A 23,311-nucleotide genomic window follows, 5' to 3' on the forward strand; every position below is an offset into this window, starting at 1 on the left:
TTGTGAATGACTTGTGGTGATTGGCTAATAACTGAAGCTTCACCACCAGGCAAGTGTTTTTAATACCTTTTTATATTTGAATACTTGCTTCCCAAATCCAGATTTTGGGTTCATTAGCATGCTATGGATAGCCTCTAGCTGTGTGTGTAAGTCCTATCTCTGTGCCCATTTTGCATTTCAGGCAATTAGCTTAATTTATTTTAGGAAGAGACACTAATTGGAGGGGAAGGAAAAGGTAGCTACCAACATGCCAATGACAATTAAGATAATACATCACATATTACCTATAGAAGTTTTCATGAAAGAAGCTCTTTTCAGATGTCAAATAAGCCTAATAAGAACTTTAACCCTTGCAAGGTGGACAGTGTAACATTCCCAACTGCATATGAACGGGTAAGCTGAAACACAAAGTATATGTTATGTTTAGTTTTACACAATAAATCACAGCCAGAGGTCAGGAAAGAAGAGAGAAGTTCTAGACCCATCAGGAGCCTTGATTCTCTGACAGGTTTCTGGAAGGTGAGCAATAATTGCTGAACTTCCTGTGGCAAAACTCAGCCATAACATCAGCGATGCATATCAGTGATTTGGTACACAGGCTGGAAAATAATTGTTAAAAATCCTTGTATTCTCTTTGGAATAAAGATAATTGCTCATTCTACCAATGGCTAATTATGTTTGACCTGCTTGTGTCTTGTGGCCCTGAAGCACAGCTTCCCAAAAATGCTGTAGCGACACTTTAGATGGGGTCCCACTTTTTGTGGTCCAACCAACCTTTTTTTCCTCTCTCTTGTTAATCCCCAGAATGCAACAGCAACAGCAGCAACGTCGAATGTTCACAGCTGCCTTCCTGGCACTTGTTTTCATTCTGGCAGCTGTGAGTACCACCGAGGCTGGCAAAAAAGAGAAACCAGGTAAAGTCCAGTGTAATTCAGAGTTAATTCCCAAGGTAGATTGCATGTGTAGGAGAATGTCAAATGCTTCTGGTTTTGTTATGTACTTCAGGTCATTCATTAACCTTTTGACACACAGGGTAGGGATTTGTGGCTGTGACACGTTGTTCTGTGTTAAATAGGAAAACAGAAAGTAGTTTCCATGAAAGCTGGCAGCTTGACAGCCCCGGAGACTGGAGTCCTCAGTTTATCACAGAGTGGGTATTGCAAGGCAGCTTAAAATTTGCTCTGGGAATAGATTCATGCTTGACTTGGGGAGAACCAAACAGGAGGGATGAAAGAGCAGTTACCATGTCACTCATTCAGTGTTGTGTATGACAATGCTATACCAATGCTGTGTGATGTGGAAATCCTCTGACAAAGAACTGAACTAACTCACTGCTGCAGATAGACAGCCAGACATGCAGCGGTAATTGCTTTCTGTCAGTGATGAACTTGGACCTCATTATAGGAGAGACAGGCCTGGCTTGGAAAATTCACATCTATTAAACCCAGTTTTGACATTTTTTAAGGAACATGTCTTTTGGTGTTTTTCTTAAGGTGTTAGTATTTACAGGCTACTTACACACCAGTTTATAGACCTGTCAGTCTATCAGAATTAGTGTTCCCATTAAAAAAAAAGGTGTTTCTAACCATTGTGGCTATATGGAAATATGAGGAAATGTAAACATAAATATACAAGAGATAGAAGGAAAATAATTTTATATAAGGTTAAAGTTACTTATGATGTTTTGGGGCCCTAACTAATTATTTTTGTGAACCCTTGGGTTTGATAACATTGCTGTCTTTTCTCATCAGACTTGGGTTTAAGGATTTAAATGAAATCATGATCCTTACTTTTGTCCCTGAGCCACAAACCCACCTGTATTAACAGCATTTCAAGTACACTTCTTGATGTAGTTTTTACTTTGCTTTTGGAGTTTTGGTCATAGTCTGACATAAAATGTGACAAGGTATACCAAGTGAAAAGTTTGTATCTTATGGCTGTTCCCTGGAGGTGCTCAAATCCTCTGATACACAACGTCAACACATACATTTTTAATCTGTATAGTTTGTAGTGCCTCAGTTGGAACTGAAAATGTTTGCATCAGCTACTGGAGACAGAGGAGAGTCCTTTCTGAGTAATCCCTCCTGCATGTTTTGGTCAGCGATCCCTGAGGGTTTCTAGATAATTCCCCATTCTGAAGATGAGAATCCACTCCAGAATGTCTAAGTGGACCAGTAGACATGGTAGTGGGACTGAATTTGAATGATCCACCCTGCTTTGGAGTCAGAACAGTGAAGAGGATGCCAGACCTTTTGCTTTTGAAGCAACTGTTTTACAAATGTCATATTCGTCCTTTCAGGTGCTGTGACTGTTTAGTGATGCTTAGGGAACTTCTGCTTAGGCTCTGGGTAGTGACCGCTTCTCTTGCTTGGGTTTGGTTACTTGTCTTCATCTAGAGAAAAAGGCGAAGAAGTCTGACTGTGGGGAATGGCAGTGGAGCGTCTGTGTGCCCACCAGTGGTGACTGTGGCCTGGGGACACGTGAGGGCACTCGCACTGGAGCTGAGTGCAAACAAACCACCAAGACTCAGAAGTGTAAGATTCCCTGCAACTGGAAGAAGCAATTTGGAGGTAAGCATCACTCTCTCAAGGGATTTGCTTTGGTTTTTACTTAAGTGTGGAGCAGGAAGTCTGTATTTTCTGCTTAGCCCTTGGTGAAGGGGCTACTTCTGTATTTCAAGTTCATCGCAGATGGAACACATAAGGCATCAGAAGGCAGCTTCTTCAGAGCGAAGCAGCTCCTCTGCAGAGAGTCCATATAACCTACTGTAAACTCAGTCTTCCAGCAGCATGTTTAAATCTGCTCTCCTGTGATGTACAACAATGTAAGTGTTGAGTGTTCTCTCACAGCTGTGAATCTCTGCAATGGTTACCACAGGCTTTACGTGACCTTGCGATGTGTGATTTGCACCATGGAGTATGGGTGGCTACCAGTGTGTGCATTGAAAGGAGAGAATGGAGACTGGTGTATTTCATCTATATTATTCAGTTCAGAAGGTTCATCTACAACAGTTCAGAAAGATACATCAGATCTGTCCTGGACAAGGATTTGATTTGCAAAGATCTGATTACTCTTGCAAACTTGTTTTTTTTCTAGTAAACAGCTTGTATGGCTTTGACATCATCATGACCTTACCAAGGCAGTCAGTGCAGCAGTTACAGACTTGACAAGCTCATAGTTGTGCATACGTTCTTGAAACTATTCAATCCTTATTTGGTAACCTTTAGCATTACGCAAATGATATGAGAGTGTGAATGTGAGATATGAGACATGAGAATGTGAATGACATTTCCAGCTGCTGTTTTTTCTTTCTTTTTTTATCTATATAAATAAATATGTGTATCTTCGTAGTTGAATGTATTTTCCTTTATATGAAAATAATGCAATATCCATGCAAAAGCAAGAGGATTACATTTTAAAGCATTTGGGGGGACATGCAATTATCACTGTGAATCATCTTTAAATTTTTCTTGGGATGCCTTTCTTCAGTTACATTGATCCTTTTGTCTACAAGCACTGGCTGTCTGTGATATCCTATTAGACTCATAGCATTTTTGTTTTCACACTCAGTCATTCTGTTTTAAAAATCGCTATTTATTTACTCGTTGCAGCGGAGTGCAAATACCAGTTCCAGGCCTGGGGGGAATGTGACTTGAATACTGCCTTGAAGACTCGAACCGGAAACCTAAAGAGAGCCCTTCATAATGCTGACTGCCAGAAGACTGTCACAATCTCAAAGCCCTGTGGGAAGCTTACCAAACCCAAACCTCAAGGTAAATCCCATTTGCTGAAAGCTGCACACTAGTTCATTTAAATCAGTGGATTTGTGATGTCCTGCATGCTTCAGTGGGAACTCAGTAGTACAGGAGATGGTACTTTCATGGCCTTTCCTCAGTTCTGCACTGCTCCTACCTCCCAGCAGTCAGGCAGACAGTATTCCTGAGTTGTGTAGCCAAGGCAGTGTCCCACACAAGAGGTGAGCTGAAGATTAGAGCTCCAGTTTTAACCTCAGACCACCTGTATTGCTACCAGTTTGCTTATGCTTACTAGACCTCCAGGGTACAGATGCTTTTCATAACTCACCTGTTGATGAGAACAGACCAATAATAGCATGCAAAAACATCTCTCAATAAAGATGCCTTTTGTATAGGTTTTGCTTTGTATCAAATAATGACTAGTTCGAAAAGGGACTGCTTTCCTTCTGGACAGGTAGTATTGAAGGGATGTTCTGCTCACTGCATGTTGAAAAGAGGGTATGTGGATGTTTTTCACTCTTGGGGTTGTATATTCTTTATTCAAAGATAGCTGGAAGGAGAGTACGGAATGTATATGTCTTATTTAAATGCGAGTGGCAGTGTAATTCTTAGTACACAGAAAGGCATATGCCCTGCGTTTGTGTTTCCAGGTGTCCCTTAGACAAGCTTATTTTCTTTCTAATCGTTAAAGCCTTTTAATGTACTCCTTTGTTGGAGTAGCAGGTGTTATGTGTGTAGGATGATTTATAGTGGAAGCTAAAACTGTGAGATCTTGTCTGAGATATAGAAGTAATGTGTTTTAAGTGGATTATACGAGCTATGCTACCCTGGCATTTGTTTGCTTAAAACCAGCGAGGTTTAACACGTTCCAGGCTCTGAATACTTGGATAGTTATAAAAATAAATATAATTAGGAGTGACAGGTGTGACTTGGACCAGCAATTTTCAAATTGTGGATGGTGGTGCACCATTGATCTGAGGGGTACCTGCAGGTGGCCTGCTCTGCTTGTGCAACCAGAGACACATCTGATGAGGCTGCAGATGCTTTCTGTGTGTGTGCGTGCATCCATCTGCTTTGCAGTCAGTACAGCTGTAACTGGTCTTCCTCGCACACCATCCATGAAGTTGTCAGATAAGCGTTAAGTCTAGAACCTGCATAGATAATGACAAGCTGTGAAGTAGAAAGGATACAACTAGATTCTGGGAGACCAGCTGACTTGGTTGAGTTGGCAGCAATAAACATCTTCATTTGGGGATAGAAGTGACTGGGTAGGAATGCAGGAAGGGCTTTGAACTGTGTGATTTTATTGTTTATTAGTTTGGAAGGAAAGACTTTTTTGGGGGTTTTTTTGAGTAAGTTTCCGTGCCTAAGTGGCATTTGGGAGTTTACTGAATCATAGAATCATAGAATCATTTAGGTTGGAAAAGACCTTTAAGATCATCCAGTCCAACCATTAACCTACACTACCAAGTCCACTCTAAACCAATCAAGGGCAGACTAGACTAAAGCATGTCCTGAAGTGCCACATCTACCCGTTTTTTGAACACTTCCAGGGATGGTGACTCTACCACCTCTCTGGGCAGCCTCTTCCAACGCTTGACTACCCATTCTGGGAAGAAATTTTTCCTAATATCCAACCTAAACCTCCCCTGGTGCAGCTTGAGCCCATTTCCTCTTGTCCTATCGCTAATTACTTGGGAGGAGACCAACACCCACCTCACTACAACCTCCTTTCAGGTAGTTGTAGAGAGCAATAAGGTCTCCCCTCAGCCTCCTCTTCTCCAGGCTAAACAACCCCAGTTCCCTCAGCCGCTCCTCATAAGACTTGTTCTCCAGACCCTTCACCAGCTTTGTTGCCCTTCTCTGAACACACTCCAGCACCTCAATGTCCTTCTTGTATTGAGGGGCCCAAAACTGGACACAGTATTCCAGGTGCGGCCTCACCAGTGCTGAGTACAGGGGAACAATCACCTCCCTGCTCCTTCTGCTGGCCACACTATTCCTGATACAAGCCAGGATGCTGTTGGCCTTCTTGGCCACCTGGGCACACTGCTGGCTCATGTTCAGCCGGCTATCGACCAACACCCCCAGGTCCTTTTCGGCCAGGCAGCTTTCCAGCCACTCTTCCCCAAGCCTGTAGCGCTGCATGGGGTTGTTGTGACCAAAGTGCAGGACCTGGCACTTGGACTTGTTAAACCTCATACAGTTGGCCTCAGCCCATCGGTCCAGCCTGTCCAGGTCCCTCTGCAGGGCCATCCTACCCTCGAGCAGATCGACACTCCCACCCAACTTGGTGTCATCTGCAGACTTACTGGGGGTGCACTCAATCCCCTCATCCAGATCATTGATAAAGATATTAAACAAGGCTGGCCCCAAAACAGAGCCCTGGGGAACACCGCTCGTGACCGGCTGCCAACTGGACTTAACTCCATTTACAACTACTCTCTGGGCTCGGCCACCCAACGAGTTTTTTACCCAGCAAAGACTGCCCCCATCCAAGCCATGAGCTGCCAGCTTCCCGAGGAGGATATTATGGGAGACTGTGTCAAAGGCTTTGCTAAAGTCCGGGTAAATGACATCCACAGCCTTTCCATCATCTACCAGGCGGGTCACAGGTCATAAAAGGAGATCAGGTTGGTCAAGCAGGACCTGCCTTTCATGAAGCCATGCTGGCTGGGCCTGATCCCCTGGTTGACCTGCACTTGCCTGTTGAGTTCACTCAATATGAACCTCTCCATAATCTTTCCCAGCACCAAGGTCAGGCTGACAGGCCTGTAGTTCCCTGGGTCCTCCTTCCGGCCCTTCTTGTAGATGGGCGTCACATTGGCAAGCCTCCAGTCATCAGGGACCTCCCCTGTTAACCAGGACTGCTGATAGATGATGGAAAGTGGCTTGGTGAGCTCCTCTGCCAGCTCCCTCAGTACTCTCAGGTGGATCCCATCTGGCCCCATAGACTTGTGAGCATCCAGGTGGCGTAGCAGGTCATTAAATGCTTCCTCCTGGACTATGAGGGCTCCATTCTGGTCCCCGTCCCTATCCTCTAGCTCAGGGGCCTGAGAACCCTGGGGATGACTGGTCTGGCTGTTAAACACAGAGGCAAAGAAGGCGTTAAGTACCTCAGCCTTTTCCTTGTCCTCGGTGACAATGTTCCCCCCCACATCCTGCAAAGGATGGAGATCTTCCTTGGCTCTCCTTTTATTGCTGATTTACTTATAAAAGCATTTTTTATTATCTTTTACAACATTGGCCAGATTAACTTCTCGCTGGGCTTTTGCTTTTCTAATTTCCTCCCTGCATGACCTAACAAGATCCCTGTACTCCTCCTGAGTTGCCCACCCCTTCTTCCAAAGGCGGTAGACTCTCCTTTTTTCCCTGAGTCCCCGCAAAAGCTCCCTATTCAGCCAGGCCGGTCATTTTCCCCGCTGATGTGTCTTACGGCATATGGGGTCAGCCCGCTCCTGCGCCCTTAGGACTTCCTTCTTGAAGAAGGCCCAGCCTTCTTGGACCCCTTTGCCTTTCAGGACTGCCTCCCAAGGGACTTTCCCAACCAGCATCCTGAACAGGCCAAAGTCAGCCCTCCGGAAGTCCATGGTAACAGTTTTTCTGACCCTCCTCTTTACATCGCCCAGAATCGAGAACTCTATCATATCGTGGTCGCTAAGCCCAAGATGGCCTCCAACCACGACATTTCCCACAAGCCCTTCTCTGTTGGTAAACAGCAGGTCAAGCGAGGCACCTCCCCTGGTAGGCTCACTTACCAGCTGCGTCAGAAAGTTATCTTCCACACACTCTAGGAACTTCTGAGACTGTTGCTTCTCTGCTGTGTTGTATTTCCAGCAGATGTCTGGCAAGTTGAAGTCCCCCCCAAGAACAAGGGCTGGCGATTGCGAGACTTCTGCCAGCTGCTTGTAGAATGCTTCATCTATCTCTACATCCTGGTTGGGTGGTCTATAGCAGACTCCCAACAGGACACCTGCCTTGCTGGCCTTTCCCCCTCATCCTTACCCATAAGCACTCGACCTTGTCATCACCGCTGTCGAGCTCTATACAGTCAAAACACTCCCTAACATACAGAGCCACCCCACTGCCTCTCCTTCCTTGCCTATCCCTTCTGAAAAGCTTATAGCCATCCAGTGCAGCATTCCAGTCATGAGAGTCATCCCACCATGTTTCTGTGATGGCAACTATGTCATAGCCATCCTGCTGCACAAGGGCTTCCAGCTCCTCCTGTTTGTTGCCCATACTATGTGCATTGGTGTAGATGCACTTGAGCCGGGCTATCGATTTCGCCCCCAATGTTGCCATGCCACCCCTGGGCTCCTCTCTAGCAAGCCCGTTTATATCCCCTTCCCCCTTCAAACCTAGTTTAAATGAATGAAGCTTCCTATTGTGCTGCCAGAAGGCCTCTGCCACTTGAGCCACTAGTAGCCCTCTGCCTTGTTCTGCTCCCGCTGAGTCAGTATATTCTGTCAATGGCTGTCAGAAGAGGGGAGAGGGAGACAAAGCAGAGCGTTGATGCGGCATTGTTTTGTGAGAGCCGCGCTGTTGGGTGGTACAGGCTCATTTTCAAGTTATAGTTTTAAAGGCAGAGCATGTGAAATTGCTGCATTAGAGTTAACTTTAACCGATTCTAGGTATGAGTGTGTTATAGCTGAGACTGAAACTCAGATTGGGACTGACTGCAGCAAACATAGTTATGTGGTTTGACTTAATTAGGAAACCTGACTTCATTTGATTTGAAGGAATGCAAAAGGAGAAATAGGTACAAACGTAGGTTTGTGATCATAATAACTGTGGGCAGAAATTCTGCTCTCCTGATTTGCGTTAGAAATCTCACGGCATCTTCCTGCGTGACACCTGCTTGTTCATCTGCTGTTGGCATTAGTAGGAGCAGCATGCATGGAAGTCACACACTTGCAACCTGCCTGGGCCCTGAGCTAAAGATATGAAATCCATATTGCAGATCTGTGGGCATAACTACATAGGAGCTACACCGGACAGTATGTTGGCAGCAGTAGGAGGAACTAGAGTAAGAAATTAGGTCAAGCAGATTAGTACTGCAGGAAATGTTGTGCCCTACTGAACTTTATTTCTGAATTAAAAATCTTGAGTTCTGACGTATTAGCTGGAATAAGAATATTTGTTTTCCTCCTGAGGTGAAGGAAATTACAGGTTGGAGGTAAGTCCCCACCCACATCTAGATAAAGGAAAAATTAAAGTGTATTCAATCTATAGTTAGAATCTAAGACCCAATTTAATTCTTTGGAGATGGGAAGTGATATCTAGCTTATTGTCTGAGCACTTGGAACAGACTGCAGGTACATATTAGGCTCCCTTTTCACCCATAACTTTGCATCAATGGCTGAAGACTACAAGAGAAAAAACATATGCTACGTTGTTCAGAAGTGGCAATTTTTTTTTCTGAGGCCTAGTGTTGCATAAGGTCTGTATTGATATGCAGCTAGACCTGCAAATGCTGATCAAGTGGTGTATGTTCCTGCTGTGATTGCCTGGAGTAGCAGGGCAGTGGCTCTCTGGCATTTGGGAGCTCTGGCAGCAAAATAGTAAGTGAGGGGCTTATTGATTACAGGAATCTGTTCTACTGCTAAACGGTTGCCTTTCTGACTGGTGTGTGCTTCAAGAGCTGCATCACTGAATACATCTCTGACAGCAATAGGTTGGGAGTACCAAAAGCAGATGTGAACTGACTGAGAATATTGCACTGAAAAATACTAGCATATTCAGAAAAAGGGCTGTTGTAATGATTTTCCTGACTAACCCCTTTCCTGTGCCCTGAAATTTTCCTTCTATTAGGTTGTGTTTGTAATCTCTCCATTACATCACTTTTCCTTTTGATATCATATTGTAAATGGGATGAGTAAAAGCCCCTATTTAGCTTCTGCAATCAATTGTAGTTTTATATATCTTCTGTTACTTTCTGTCACTTGCCATCTTTTAAAGCTAAAACCTCTGACTTAAGTATTTTGTTGTATAACAATTTATCCATGATAAGAACACTCTCTACTGGACCTACCTAAATTCCTTCTATTATTGCTAAATCATTTCTGAGATGAAGAGACTAGACTGTATGCAGTATTCCAAGCATGTCCTCTACAGATTTGTGTTGAAAAAGAAAATATCATTGTAATACTTCCTTTATTGTTCATTACGCCCACTAAATAACCTAAATAGGTTTTTCTTTTGATCACTGCTTGCATGTGGAGCAGATATCTTTATCTGAGACCTTCACGATTCTCCCTAACTCTTATATTTTTTTAAAAAGTTAATTAATGTGGTTAGTTAAGAACCCAAGAAGGTGTGTGGGTAAGGCAGATTATTTCATCTAGGCTTGCCCAGTGAAGTACTGTGTATCAGATTTCACCTGACACATTTCCTTAGTGTGGCTTGGTCTCTGAAGTTCCTCCTTACCTTCTCTGTTCTTTGAGAAAAATGCAAATAAATTGGTGTAATCTGTAACTGCTGCTCTCCTGCTGCTTATCCACCTTTCCAGCTCATGAACGTGCAGCCACTTTGCTGGTAGAATGAATCCTGTGTCTCTCTCATCTCACCTATTTGGAAGATGACTGCTGTTTCATAGAAGTTTGATCTATGCTTAACAGAAAGGAAAATTATACCTGCAGAAAAATCCCAAGGGTTATAATTTTGCACATTTGCTGATAAAAGTATATTTTGGTTTTCCAGGAACTTCTATGAGCCGTGGCAAAAGTTCTGCTAAATTAAACCAGGAGATACTCATTAACCTTGGGAATCAATGCCTGTCTCATAAACTGGTGATCTAAGTGTTCTTATGGATTAGTTTTATCAGTAGTCAGCATTTGTGGAAAAGCCTTAAAATCTTTTTGAAGCACTCTCATTAGTTTGGAAACTTAAAAAAAAAAAAAAAAAAATTTTTTTTCCTTATTAGCAATTGCTCTGTCACAGTATTTTTCTTCTTAGCAGCTGACTCTTAAGTATGGATTGTACTCTGTGACACTTGGACACTTTGGAGCTCACTGCTTGCAAGAGAATTATTAGAGAAACTGCTGTATATCAGATTTAAGGGAGAGAGCAGATGATGAATCAGGAATTTGAATTTTATCTGGGTTTCTGATGACCTCTTTTCTCTATAGCTTTGCTGAGGTGTTCTCAGATAGGAAGACAATAGCTTGGTCTTGGGCTGCTGTACTAAAGTATAGTTAACTGAGGATGAAAACTGTTGTCCCTTCTTGAATATTGTGCATTTGGACAGCGAGATTGTCAGCAACAATGTGACAGTGATATCCCAGACACTATGGTTTGTGTATTTAGTACACAAATGAGGTCATGAGAAAGCCTGTCACAAAGGCTGGAAAGGATGAAAGGATAATTTTTATCACAAAATCCCAGTGGAGGCAGCCACCTCTCTTCTAGGACTCACAATTGCATATTCTAATCAGTGTCTGCAAGGCTGAGGATGTTCAAGGTCTCCCTAAACTATCTTGACAGATGTGAAAGACTCAGGCACTTCTGTCGAGTGGCTGCTCTAATGGCCAACTTGCACTGAAGAGCAGAAAACGCTTCCGACATACTCCATCTGGCCTACTTCATGGCCCCCCAAACTTGATTGATGGTTGTTCGGGTTCCAGCCAGACAGAAAGTAAAAGAATGGGGTATTGTCAGGATTCAGGAAACATTTTGCTTTAACCGCTGACAGAGGAGGAATTTATTTTATTGAGCTGGGTTGCCTGATAGGCTTTATTTCTTTTTTCACTCTTTCCATCACTCACATTCTTCCTCTCTCTCTCCCCATATCTCTTGTACTTTTAGCTATTTATTCTCCTGATTAAGATAAAATTAAATAGAATAAGCAGTCTGCCCACTCTTTCTGCATGTACCCTTCATTTTTTTAATTATTCTCCTTTTTTCTCTGATAACTTTTTCACCCAGCTGTATTTAGTTCTTTTTAATAAATCTCCCTTCCCAACTTACTATCATTTTACGGTATATCTGATCTATGAGTTACTTTATCCTGGCTCAGCTCAGTCCTTGCCACATAGGAAAACAATTCCAACTAAGGTTGGCAAACGTTAACATCTAAGCAATTAACATTGCTTAGACTACTGCTGTCTTTAATAATTGGGGTGGTGTCCAAAGATCACATCCTCCAACACACAGTGTTTGGAAAGGTTTCTCACATGAAGGCAAGACCTACCCAAGTTGTTAATGGCTGTAATCTCTTTCCTGTAATGCAGATCAGGTGTAGCATTTGAGGGTCCAGCAAGGTTTCAGTGCAGTTCCCCAAGTTTGGCATGGTGTGTGTGCTACTGCAGTGGAGGAAAGTCTGTGCTCCTTGTGTTTTTAATACTTTCATATCATTTGAAGAGCTTTACTTAAGAGTTTAGTGCAATATAAATAATCTGCACTACATTGTTTCTTTTATCTAGCAATCTTTACAGCTAGCAGTTAGCTAATCCTCCGATCTCTCCTTGGAGCTGAGGAATTACAGTTTAAAGAAAAGTAATAATTGAAAGTCAGAAAGGCTAAATGATTTTCCAGGTTTACACAGTATATCAGTGGCAGGTCCAGGCACTCAGCTAGGAGCTGTGGACTCTTGGCTCCGTGCTCTGACTAGTAGCTGCTTCTTCCTTTTTTCCTAGTCTGCAGTTACAATTATCAGAATGTGATGATTTACTTCAAGGTGAGTGAGCTACCGTCTTTAACTAGGGTCTTTGGTTTTGATAGCAGTAATCCCAGTGGACTTAAGACAGTGCTTGACACTGATTTACCTTGTGTCTTCTTAGGGAGCTTGATGTAAAACGTAGAGCTGGACTTCTGTTACTAAGCAGGTATATCCCCGTCCTTACTTTGGTGCCAGGAGCAGAAAACAACATGTGGTTTTTGAGCACTACAGTGGCAGGCAGCCTTGGTTTCTACCTGCAGAGAGGACATCTTACTCACAGTGCACTGCCGGGGCAGACTGAGTGCGCTTTGGCAGGGTGACTTGGCTGCTGGCTGTTGCAAGGAGCTGACAGTGATGTCCGAATGAATTGCTTGCCTGATAAGCAGCTATTCATGGCTCACACAAACTGGGTGCTGCACTGACAAAAATGACCACCTGTGGCCCACTCCATTTTGCATGTTGGGCAATCTGCTTTTTCTGGGGTGCCCTCCCTCAACTTTGCCTTTGTGCAGCAACAAAATGTCTGCTTCTAAAGAGGAGCTGGAGGAGACACAGGGGGAGAAGAAATGACTTGTTAAGACTGTGATTTTCTTTTGTTTGAAAGATGCTGGTGTCTCCTGTTTTGGCATCGCACTCATGCTGTATCTCCCTCTGTAGGTTTCAGAATTCCCCATCTTTAATGTAACTCATTAGTCGTGCAGGCATGCAGCTAGCGTAATAATTAGTATTACAGGAGGCAGAATAATAGGATCTGCTCAAACTAATTAGATATAAAAATGAGGGATTTTCTCATATTAGGAAACAGCTGTGATAGTTAAACAAAAACCTGAAAGGCAAAATTGGGAGTTTTTTCTCTTGCTCAAGAGGATGAGGCAGGTTTGTTGAAGAATGGCCTCTAGCACTGACCAGGAGCCTGCAGTGAAATACAGTGATCTGAGCTCTGCAGGGCAGTCACTGGCAGCGGATGCCCAGTGGGAACAGCATAGCTGGCTGTTATTATTGTTGCTGTAATCATGATTATTTGTATTGCATGAGTGCCCAGAGGCCCCAGCTGAAAAAAGGGTACCATTGTACTAAGCACTGCATAAACATTGTGAGAGGCAGTTTTGCCATGAATAATTTATGCGTTATGGAGCTGAGAAATGTGAAAACCAAGAGAAGAAACAGTGGTCCACAGGGCTAAGACTGGGTACTAAATGCTTGGTTGTGTTTCCCTGTGCCCGTTGCTAGTCTGAGGACAAGGCTTGTTATTTCAAGATGAAGTAAAACTCACTGGAAACTTTAGGCTCCAAGACACATCTCTGTGATTTGGCTCCTGCTGCCATAACATGAGGAAACAAGATTTTTCTCAATTTAAGTGGGAACAAGAGTAAGCCATATAAGAAAAATAAACACAATGGTGGTTACAGTGTGGACCAGCCTCAAGCTGCTAGTAAGCTGACAGTACAGCCCATAACTAATAAAGTTTGGATGTCTTTTAATTGTGGTTTTTCTGCTTCCATTTCCTTATGTTTCTTGGAGGTTTTGCACTGTAGTCTCCCTTGAGACTGCTTTTGTACCTTTGAAAAATTATACTGTCTAGTCCTCCATGTTTCCTGACCCCCTGGTTTGTATTTCAGGTATTTTTTTGTGCTGTCCCAAAAGATGAAAAACTGGATGTGACAAATGTTCTTGTTTAATCTTCTTGTGCCTACAGGAGTTTCTTTTAGGGTTTAGTACAGACCTTTGTGGGTGAAAGTTTAAATAGCCTTGTGCGTGCCAATTCTGTTACATGCTCATTGTCTCACTTTCCTGGCTTGCAAGAGCAGTCCAGCCTCCTTGGCATTAGTGAGTGCCCTTGAGCCGTGAAAATGCCTGAAGCTGTGGGACTTGCTGTGATAAAAGATATGCCATCAGCAAATGTTTACACTCATTACTGTTCCCAGCAGTGAAACAGAGAGAAAGCTCTGTTCCTTCCTTTCTGTCCTTTCCTTTCCTTTTCTACTTCTTCACTTCCTTTCCTTTCAAGCTTTTGCCCCCTTCTTTATCCCTCCATCTCATTTTCCATGTCACCATCTCTCTGTCTTTTCTTCTATCTGTGCTTACTGTGAAAGTTTTGCAGGCAACTTTTCAGAGTGTGGAGCACAGATCAAAGCAAAGCCCGTGTCCTTTGCCCTGAGCGTAGATCCCATCTGGAGCAGATGCAGCAAATACAACCGAGAAATCCGTGTGCCTGATTTTCAAAAATTAACTAAATAACATAGGGTCTCTATTCACAGTAAATCACAAATAACTTTCTGCTAAACAGCTATTTACTGATCTCAGTTTGACATATAACTGCCTCATTGTGTGATCTTTTTGCTTCTCTGTGGATACAGGTAAATACCAAACTCCAAATGGATTATTAATACTTTTTGTTTTCGGCGCAGTCTCCTGCAGACATGTGAATGCAGAGGGTAAACTCCGAATGTGTCAGTCTGTGCCTGCACCTGTCTCACTGGCATTAAGAGGGATCTTGTGTACAGCATAGACAGAGGGCTGAGGAGCCAGGGGGACTGGGTCCCTCTTGTGCTGAGCACAGAAAATGACAAAGAGCAGTAAGAAAGTTCATACCCTGCAGAAGCAGCAGCACAAATGTGCCAGAGGCAGACAAGAAGAAGCAGCAAATAGAAAAGCAAAGTGAGCTACTTCTGGAAATCAATTCCCAGTCAGCCAGACCTCTTCAGCAGTCTCCAACTGCAAAACAAGCTTCACTGGAAAAGTTTATCCATTGCAGTCTTCCACATACTTACTGTTAAGGCTCTAACGTCTTAGATACGTGTGACCCAGACTTAAAGCAAATGAGATGAAACTTTCCTGATCTTTGTCTTTGGGCAATTAGGCCATCTAGCAAAATCACAAAATGCGTGTGTCTCTGTGTAGGCAATTTTGAAACTTTTTCTCCTAAATTTTTGAATGAAGGAAATCACCAAACTTAAGCCTTTCTGATGAAAATCTTTGACTTCAACAAATTACATCTTAAAAAAAAGCTTCCTGTAATTCCTGATGAGTTTTATGTAAGGATGTTAAAAGTGAACGTTTTTTAGGTCTTGCATCCAAATGTCAGGTTCAAGCAATAGCTTCTAAGATAGTTTCAGAGCTTTGAGGATGGTTTTAGAATAAATTTGATTAATTTTTCTCTGCATTTATTTCTTCTTGCAATTCCAGTGAGAAAGAAAATGAGTGAAATTTCCCATGAGTGGCTCTTTGGTCCATTTCATTGACAGATATGTTAGTGTTTGTTACAGGCATAAATCTACCTGTTCCCCATTCATAACACACATTGCAGCGTGCCCTCCTGGCTTATAATATGCAGTTCCACCCTTTAGGTTTGAATTGGGTCCATCTTGTGTTCAACTGGGAACAAATCCAAGTCTATCCAAAATGGAAATTTAGCAAAGTGAGAAGCAGAACAAAACCGGCTGGAGAGGAGTGACTGGAAGAGTGGAGTAATTGAGAAATGCTTACAGACAACTAGGGAAAGTCATTAAACAGCACAGAGCTAAAATATAGGGGATATAATCAATTGTAATATATTAATGAAGTAAAAGTCATGTCAAGGTCATTGATTCATTGGAGAGTTGCCTTCTACTGCTGTTTAGCTAGTGGAGTATTGCCTTTTTTCCATCCAGTAGAACTGTGTGTTGTTCAAAGAGGCTTTTCAGAAGAATTAATTTTGGAACAAAATTGCTATCGTAATAGTTTTTCTTTCCTAAACTCATTGGGAATACATAAATGCTTTATATAAGGCAGGGGAATAGGAGGAAAAGAACTTAGATGGCCATGAAAGGCTCTAGAAGCAGAAGAAATATCATGTTTAAAGGGTATTCCAGAAATCAAGGTATTTCTTTCTACAGTCATGGAAATCACAGGATAGTACAGTTTCTGTTCCTAGAGAGCAGGATAAAGCCCTTTAGGGTGAGATTTCTTTCACCAAGGGATAAAAATCCTTGGCTTTGTCAAAGCCAAGACTGCTCCTTTCCACAGTTCCAATGGGTTGGCATTTCATCCCCAAAATTCAGATGTGCCCTGCACCCAATGGCACCATTGCCCTGCACCACCATAGCAACCAGGTGCTTTAGAAAATTTGCCCCAGTGAGACATAGAGAGCCCTTTAGAAAATCTGCCTTCCTCTGTACTCAGTGGGACTGAATGCTAGTTCCTGGGAAAGCTGCCCTGAATACCTGGTGTTGAAATTCTTCACTTCCATCAGCACAGCTTTTGCTATTTTGAATGATTTATATTGCTTTTGGGGACACTGCTTGACTTTTATATATAGGAGTTCAGCAGTGCCATGAGTGAATTGTTACCTTCTTCTCCATAAATGAAAATAAATACCTGCAAATCTTGGCTTACAAAGCTTGGCTGCCATTAAAATGTAATTACCTCCCTTTTGTGCCTTACACATTAAGAGTGGCTTCAAATGGTATGTGGCTCCTGTTTGACATAATTACTTTCCTTTGCTGCTTGCATAGTAAGAATGAGGCTCCAGAATAAAGAAGACTATTTAAAGAGGGCTGCTGCCACTCCAAATTGCATAGAGAAAGTTCTGCATATCAAATTATGTTTACTTGGTAAGATCCTCACTGGGATTTTTGTTACTGGTCATCATGGACCCACAGAAGTGGGTCCAGTGCTAATCCATGACCACACAGCTTTTAATCCTGTGAATAATTCTTAGGCATACATCTATTCATAGGGTTATTCAGGTGATGAGTGATTAGATAATCCAGTGTGTGTGCATCAACACAGTTCACTCTTGCAGGGCTACGGGGGTGTTTTTTATATCACTGGAAGTGCTCTGTGTTCCAGGGGGAAGTGGGATGGCTGTGCAGTGCTCTGCAGTGACTGCCAGGTATTCTGAATTTGCTCTTTGCATGTGCCCTGGTCCAGGGTCCTGGCCTCCATCTGAGCAAGAGCACTGCTAGGCAGCTTCTCACTGTGGGTAAGAGGGAAGGAGGAAGGTGTATGCTGTAAAACAGACACAAAAATTGGGGGCTGTTCTGTCATCCTCATTAATATTCTGGAGCATATGTAGCTCACTCTTCCGGTACTTTTGTTTTGCTGCAAGGATGCACAGGGATGATAAAGTAAAGTATTTCTTTGAGGTGGAGGAAGCCTGGTCCAGAGTGGAGAATGCATAGCTCCTGCTGCTGCTTTCCTCAGTGTGGCTGTGTGCTGAGCCATGCCAGAGATGGAAGGACAGTTTGGCTGGGGCACTGACACACGGTGCACTTGGAGCAGTAGGCGAACAGCTACCCTCATCCATTCCCTCCACTGCACAACCTGCTTGCCTCAAGTGTTGAGAGACAGCCAGAGAGAGCACCCACTCCCACCTTAGTGCTGACCCTGGTATTAGTAGGATAAATACCTTTGATAAGGCACATAATGCATTTAAATTAATGTATTTAACTGTAAATATCAAACGTATTTACATACCTTTCATAAAGTTTTATATTGAGATGTTCTGGTTTGTGGCCCGTGAGCGAGATGTGGCCTGTAGGATAATTCTGTTGTAGTTAGGTACTTAGCCTGGCCGAGCAGGTCCCTGAACTGACCAAAGTCTGCTCTCCTGAAATCCAGGGTTCTCATCCTGCTTTTTGCTTTGCTCCTTCCTGTCTGGATCCTGAACTCCACTATAGGTAGCTCTGGTGTCTGGCTCAGCACTGAAGAGACTGGATTACCTAGCTTTAAAGTAAATGGTGCAGTGAATAGTTTAGATTAAAATTCTGCGTGGGCTGACGTGAACCTGGATTTAATCTGGTCAGGTCATCTCTTCATAGTGGCTCTTGGTATTGTTGGTAGCACTTGTCTGCAGCAAATGCGTTCCCTGTAGCCAAAGCACAGCTGATGCACAGATCCGTGGCTCTGTCTTTGCAAATATTGCATTAATCAGGTATGTGAGGTGAAGGAGGCTGCCGTTGACCCAAAGTGCTTGCAGGTGGAAGCGTTCTGCTCAGGGTAGTGCCTGTTCACTGTGCTGCTTTTCTTACTTCCCTCTGGATCAACAGTGAAGATCAAGCTGCTTTGCAGCGCCAGTGAGATGAGGAGAGCAGCATGGTGGCTTCTCCATCATAAAGGCTGTTTCAGTGGGCACTGCTTGATGGGTTACTGTAATTTCTGATGGCAGGCTGGGACCACATTAAGAGGCCTTGTAGGAAATGGCTGAACCAAAGGTCTTGCATCCAATCTGTGCTAAGCTGAATTGAATTTCGATAATTTTCCTGGTTGAAATAAGAATCTGAATGGGATTACTGGAGACAGTGTATGTAGGGAATCTTTCCCTCACTTAACTGGTAGGTGCCTACAGCTGGTGCTGGGGCATGGGACTGCTGAGCTTTCAGGTAACTGGCATTGTACTGTCAGCTGGCAGGGCTTTTGAGCATGGTGTCATCGCTGGCACTGCTGGCATGGTGACCCTTTCAGTCAAGCCTGGCTATGCTGGGAAGGGAGGCATTGGCAGACCAAGTGATCAGAGCAGCATGGATCCCAGTGTGGCTGTGTGAGCTGACGAGGTAGCATGTCATAAAAGTTGAAACAGTAGTGTAGGATGAACAGAGATGAGGACAATGAAAGCCTGAATGACACAGATGCAAAGAGTAGGTCTGAGCAATGAAAAAACATGAACAAAGTACGTCTTAAAGCAACTTTATACTTTGTTAGTCATGGATATACTGTAGTCCATAGCTTGACCGTGGTCAAAACAGGTGGAGGGTAGCTGTGAACAGATTTGTGCACAAGGGTATGAACAGCAACATTTTCATGGGTCAGTACCTGGGTGTTGGTGTCTGTGGTAGGATTTTTTAAAAGAGCCTAAGGACTGGAAAATTGAGCAGTTCTGGTTTTTTCTTTTCCTCTTTTCCTCTTTTCCTCTTTCCCTCTTTTCCTCTTTTCCTCTTTTCCTCTTTTCCTCTTTTCCTTTTTTTATTGCCACAGCTCTGGGGATACATGCCATTTCATGGAGCAAACATGCTTTGCATCAATAGAGCTTACCTGTCTGAAAGATTAAGCTGTGGTGGTGCAAGTACCTTTAGTGTGAGAGGAATTACATCCCACCCATGAGGGTTTTACTCTGCTGAAGCACAAAGCAGAATCACTTGTCTTTGTAGGTAGATGGGTTTGGCAGTTTGGGTGAGGTGCAGATTATCACAAGGTAGACAACAGGGAGGATTGAGCTTTTGATAACAGGAGCTGATATAGACCCAAAGGGGCCAAGTGCAAATGAATAAACAGTGGGTTGTCTGGTACCTCAAATCAATTGAGGATGGGGATCTGATGCGATCACACAACTCCACACCAAAACCTTCTCCTGGTGGTGACTTCACCCTTACTGTGAACTGCACATACTCTTCAGTAGAGTCCTGTTGGTGGTCTGCCCACATTCAGATGTCTCCTTTGCTTTCAGTAAATTTAGTTGAAGTCTGCAGAGTGCCTTTCTGCTTGTGCTGGGTCTAAATAGATTTTACAGATTCCAGTGCTGGTCTGATAGACTAAATGCTGCTGTTTCTTTCACAGAAAGCAGTGTTGGGAGGGAAGAGAGAGTGTGAGAGAGAGAGCACAATCAATACAGAATCCAGAAGGGTCAGTGATACAGAGGAAAAATTAGAGGAAGAGTGGGACATGAGTCAAAGAGGATAGGAGGGGAGTCAGCAAATTTGTAGGAGAAAAAAAGCTTTAGCTGAAAGCAGATTTGCTATTAACTTTTTGGAATGGCAGTTTGTAAAATAATGCCAGATTCTGTGAATGGTTCTGGACCACAGGCATGCACACACACATGCATGCACACACACACACAGACACACAGGCAAAGGTGGGGAAATAAAAGTAAAATAATAATTAAAAAATCATGTTCACATTTTCAGACTAAAACAAATTACCAAATTACTTCTTGCTTTAAATTATTCTCCCTTTAAATGTTAAGTGAAGTTTTTAAGGGAAAGATATTTTAGAGCAGATTATGTGACTAAGCATGAAACAGATATTTATTTTGCTTTGACTAAAGGATTATTGGAAATTATTTTTGTCTTGTTGAAAAAGATGAAGAAAAAAATGTTGGTTAGAAACACTAACAAACAGGAAGAACAACCATCAGATAAATGTGATACCCTAAGTCTGCCTTCTGCTGGAGGTACCCTGGCCCTATCCATAGATGAAAGATGTCAGTGTAGCTCCCTGGGCTTTAATGCAAGTAAACTGATTTTTCCAGAGCTGATGATTGCTTGACTGTCTATATTACCCAAACTGGTCAGAGAGAGAAGAATCGTATTCACAAAGAAGAGTACCCCTTAAGGGCCAAGTCTTCTCATTCAAGGTGGTATTTGTTATGTAAGCTGATACGGGTTTTGTTGGTTTGTTTGGTTTGAGTTTTTTTCTTTAGTTTTTATTTTTGGGAGTGGGGGGGTTTACTGATGTCCTGGTTTCGGCTGGGATAGAGTTAATTTTCTTCCTAGCAGCAGGCATAGTGCTGTGTTTTGGATTTAGTAGGAGAAGAATGTTGATAACACGCTGATGTTTTTAGTTGTTGCTGAGTACTGCTTATGCTAGTCAAGGACTTTTTCAGCTTCCCATGCTCTGCCAGGCGCACAAGAAACTGGGAGGGGGCACAGCCAGAATAGTTGATCCAAACTGACCAAAGGGCTATTCCATACCATATGACGTCATGCTCAGTATATAAACTGGGGGGGTGGCCGGGGAGCAGCGATCGCTGCTCGGGAACTGTCTGGGTATCGGTCGGCGTGTGGTGAGCAATTGCATTGTGCATCACTTGCTTCGTGTATCATTATTATTATTATCATTATTATACTGTTACTATTAGCATTACTATTTTACTTTATTTCAATTATTAAACTGTTCTTATCTCAACCCAGGAGTGTTTCTCACTCTTACTCCTCCAATTCTCTCCCCCATCCCATCGGGGTAGGGGGAGTGAGCGAGCGGCTGCGTGGTGCTTAGTTGCTGGCTGGGGCTAAACCACGACAACTGAGAAGGAAGAAACAAAGGCAGGATTCAAAGGAGGAGAGTGAAATCTGGGTTAAGGCAAACATGGGTCTACTTGCTTGCTGTTTTGCTTCCAGGAAAGATGCTTCACAGAAACTCAGTTTCCGTCTCTCTGTAGTGCCTCTTGTGCTGTGTTTTGTGGTGGTATCCATAAGGATTTATTCACGTTCCCAGTGAGAGCGGTTATTTCCTCCATTACAGGGTAACGTGATACAAGAGTACCTAATCCCCTTAATTCGTATTCATTTTTAGGCCCCTCTGTGAATTTCCTCTACCTGTAGAACACCACACTACCCTATAGCCCAGTGAAAGTTACTGCAGATGGTAGTATAATGTATAAACTTTCACTTGTACCTGCACATCATTCCCTTATTTACCCCAAATTAATCAGAGAAGCAGATGCTCCCTAGTTCCTTCCCTGTCCTATCAGTACCAGCTGGCTGGACAGACCATGCTCTAATGACTCCAGGCCAAACTTCAGTTGCCTCTCAAGTGTACGTAGGTGTTTGTCCCAGACAAAGGGGGAGGGCTTGGCAATGGAGAAACTAAAGAAACAAGTGAGCTTTCTCACCATGCTCTGGAGTCGCTCTCATATTCAGAGAAAGCCAAAGACTAACAACGAAATAGAAAGGAAGCAAGGGAGGGGTATGTGTGCGGGCAGTGCGTGCAAAGCTTTCTTCCAGCTCTCCACTGAGCCATGACCCGGTTTCTCCAGGAGCTGCCTGCTGTTTTCTTATTTTTGAAGCAAGTTCCTGAAACAATGCTTTGCATGCCAAACACGGTCAGCTGCTTAGATAGGAAGGGTTCTGAACTGGACATGCATCCCCCTTTCCATCTTCTCTAGCACCTCGACTGCTCCTTTTTTTTCTTCTTTTCCTTCTGTTTTCCCTTTCCTTGTTCAGAATGAGGAAAAAAATTAGTTCTTACGTGCATAGAGAAAACAAGGGGAACTTTCAGGGGTATTGGTTGAAATTTATTGCAGTGACTGCTAGATGCTAATTTTTTATGGTTATTGTTATCTTGACAGAATCCAAGAAGAAGAAAAAGGAAGGCAAGAAACAAGAGAAGATGCTGGATTAATGGAGCCAACTTGGGCAATGTGAGAAAGGGACATCAGCAAACACGATCAGTTAACAGTTTCATTTATATCTAGGCATTTTATCCTAAGATTATTTATAGCTTAATGGTACTATAGAAGGAAACAAACAAACAGAAAAAAAAACCCTTTTTTATTACTTTAGTATTTTTAATGTATAACCCTAACAACAATTTTTAGAGGCCTGTAATAAAGGACTCCAAACTCATTTAGAAAATTACCTCTATTGTATATTGAACAATGTAGAAGTTTTTAAACACACTTTTTTTGCAAGTCTTGCCATAGGTCTCAATCTGGTAATTACTTCATGCAAGCAGAATCTGAACCTGTGTGGAGCTCCGCTGAAGCCAGTGGTGCCCTGTGTGAACATAGGAGTCTGGCTGGATGCAATTATATTTAAGATTGGGACCTTATATCTGAAAAAAACCAGGCTTGTTTCTAAGTTCTCATACATCTGGATAACTGTATGAAATTATTTGTTTAAGGAAAGGATGGGGGCATTTTGTTGAGTATTTACAGGCACAGAATTATTTTGGATGTGTGGTGAATGTTCATTCCAAAATGCCACCATCTCCAGGTAAAAACCAGTAGCACTCCTATCCTTGGCCATATTTTGGATGTTGGCAGTAAAAATTCTGAAATTGTTCAGCAGTTGGACATAGAGGAGTCCTAATTTTTCATGATTTTCTAGCAATGATTTTTCTAAGTGGAATGATAGCAAAACTTCCCATTTTTTAGCATATCAGTGCTGGTGGATGGTAGTGCCCTCTGTTTTACCTATAAAAG

General features: G+C 42.9%; 1 protein-coding gene across 1 annotated transcript; it reads left to right on the forward strand.

Moving 5' to 3' along the window:
* The first annotated feature begins 805 nt into the window (after window positions 1-805).
* PTN (pleiotrophin) lies at window positions 806-22,509 on the forward strand. The gene is made up of 4 exons (XM_075706272.1): window positions 806-914; window positions 2,397-2,570; window positions 3,612-3,773; window positions 22,457-22,509. Exons 1-4 carry the CDS (start codon window positions 806-808, stop codon window positions 22,507-22,509), a joined length of 498 nt encoding a protein of 165 aa, XP_075562387.1.
* Window positions 22,510-23,311: the final 802 nt, after the last annotated feature.

Source organism: Pelecanus crispus, chromosome 1, assembly GCF_030463565.1.
Source record: "Pelecanus crispus isolate bPelCri1 chromosome 1, bPelCri1.pri, whole genome shotgun sequence".
In the NCBI taxonomy this organism is placed as follows: domain Eukaryota; kingdom Metazoa; phylum Chordata; class Aves; order Pelecaniformes; family Pelecanidae; genus Pelecanus; species Pelecanus crispus.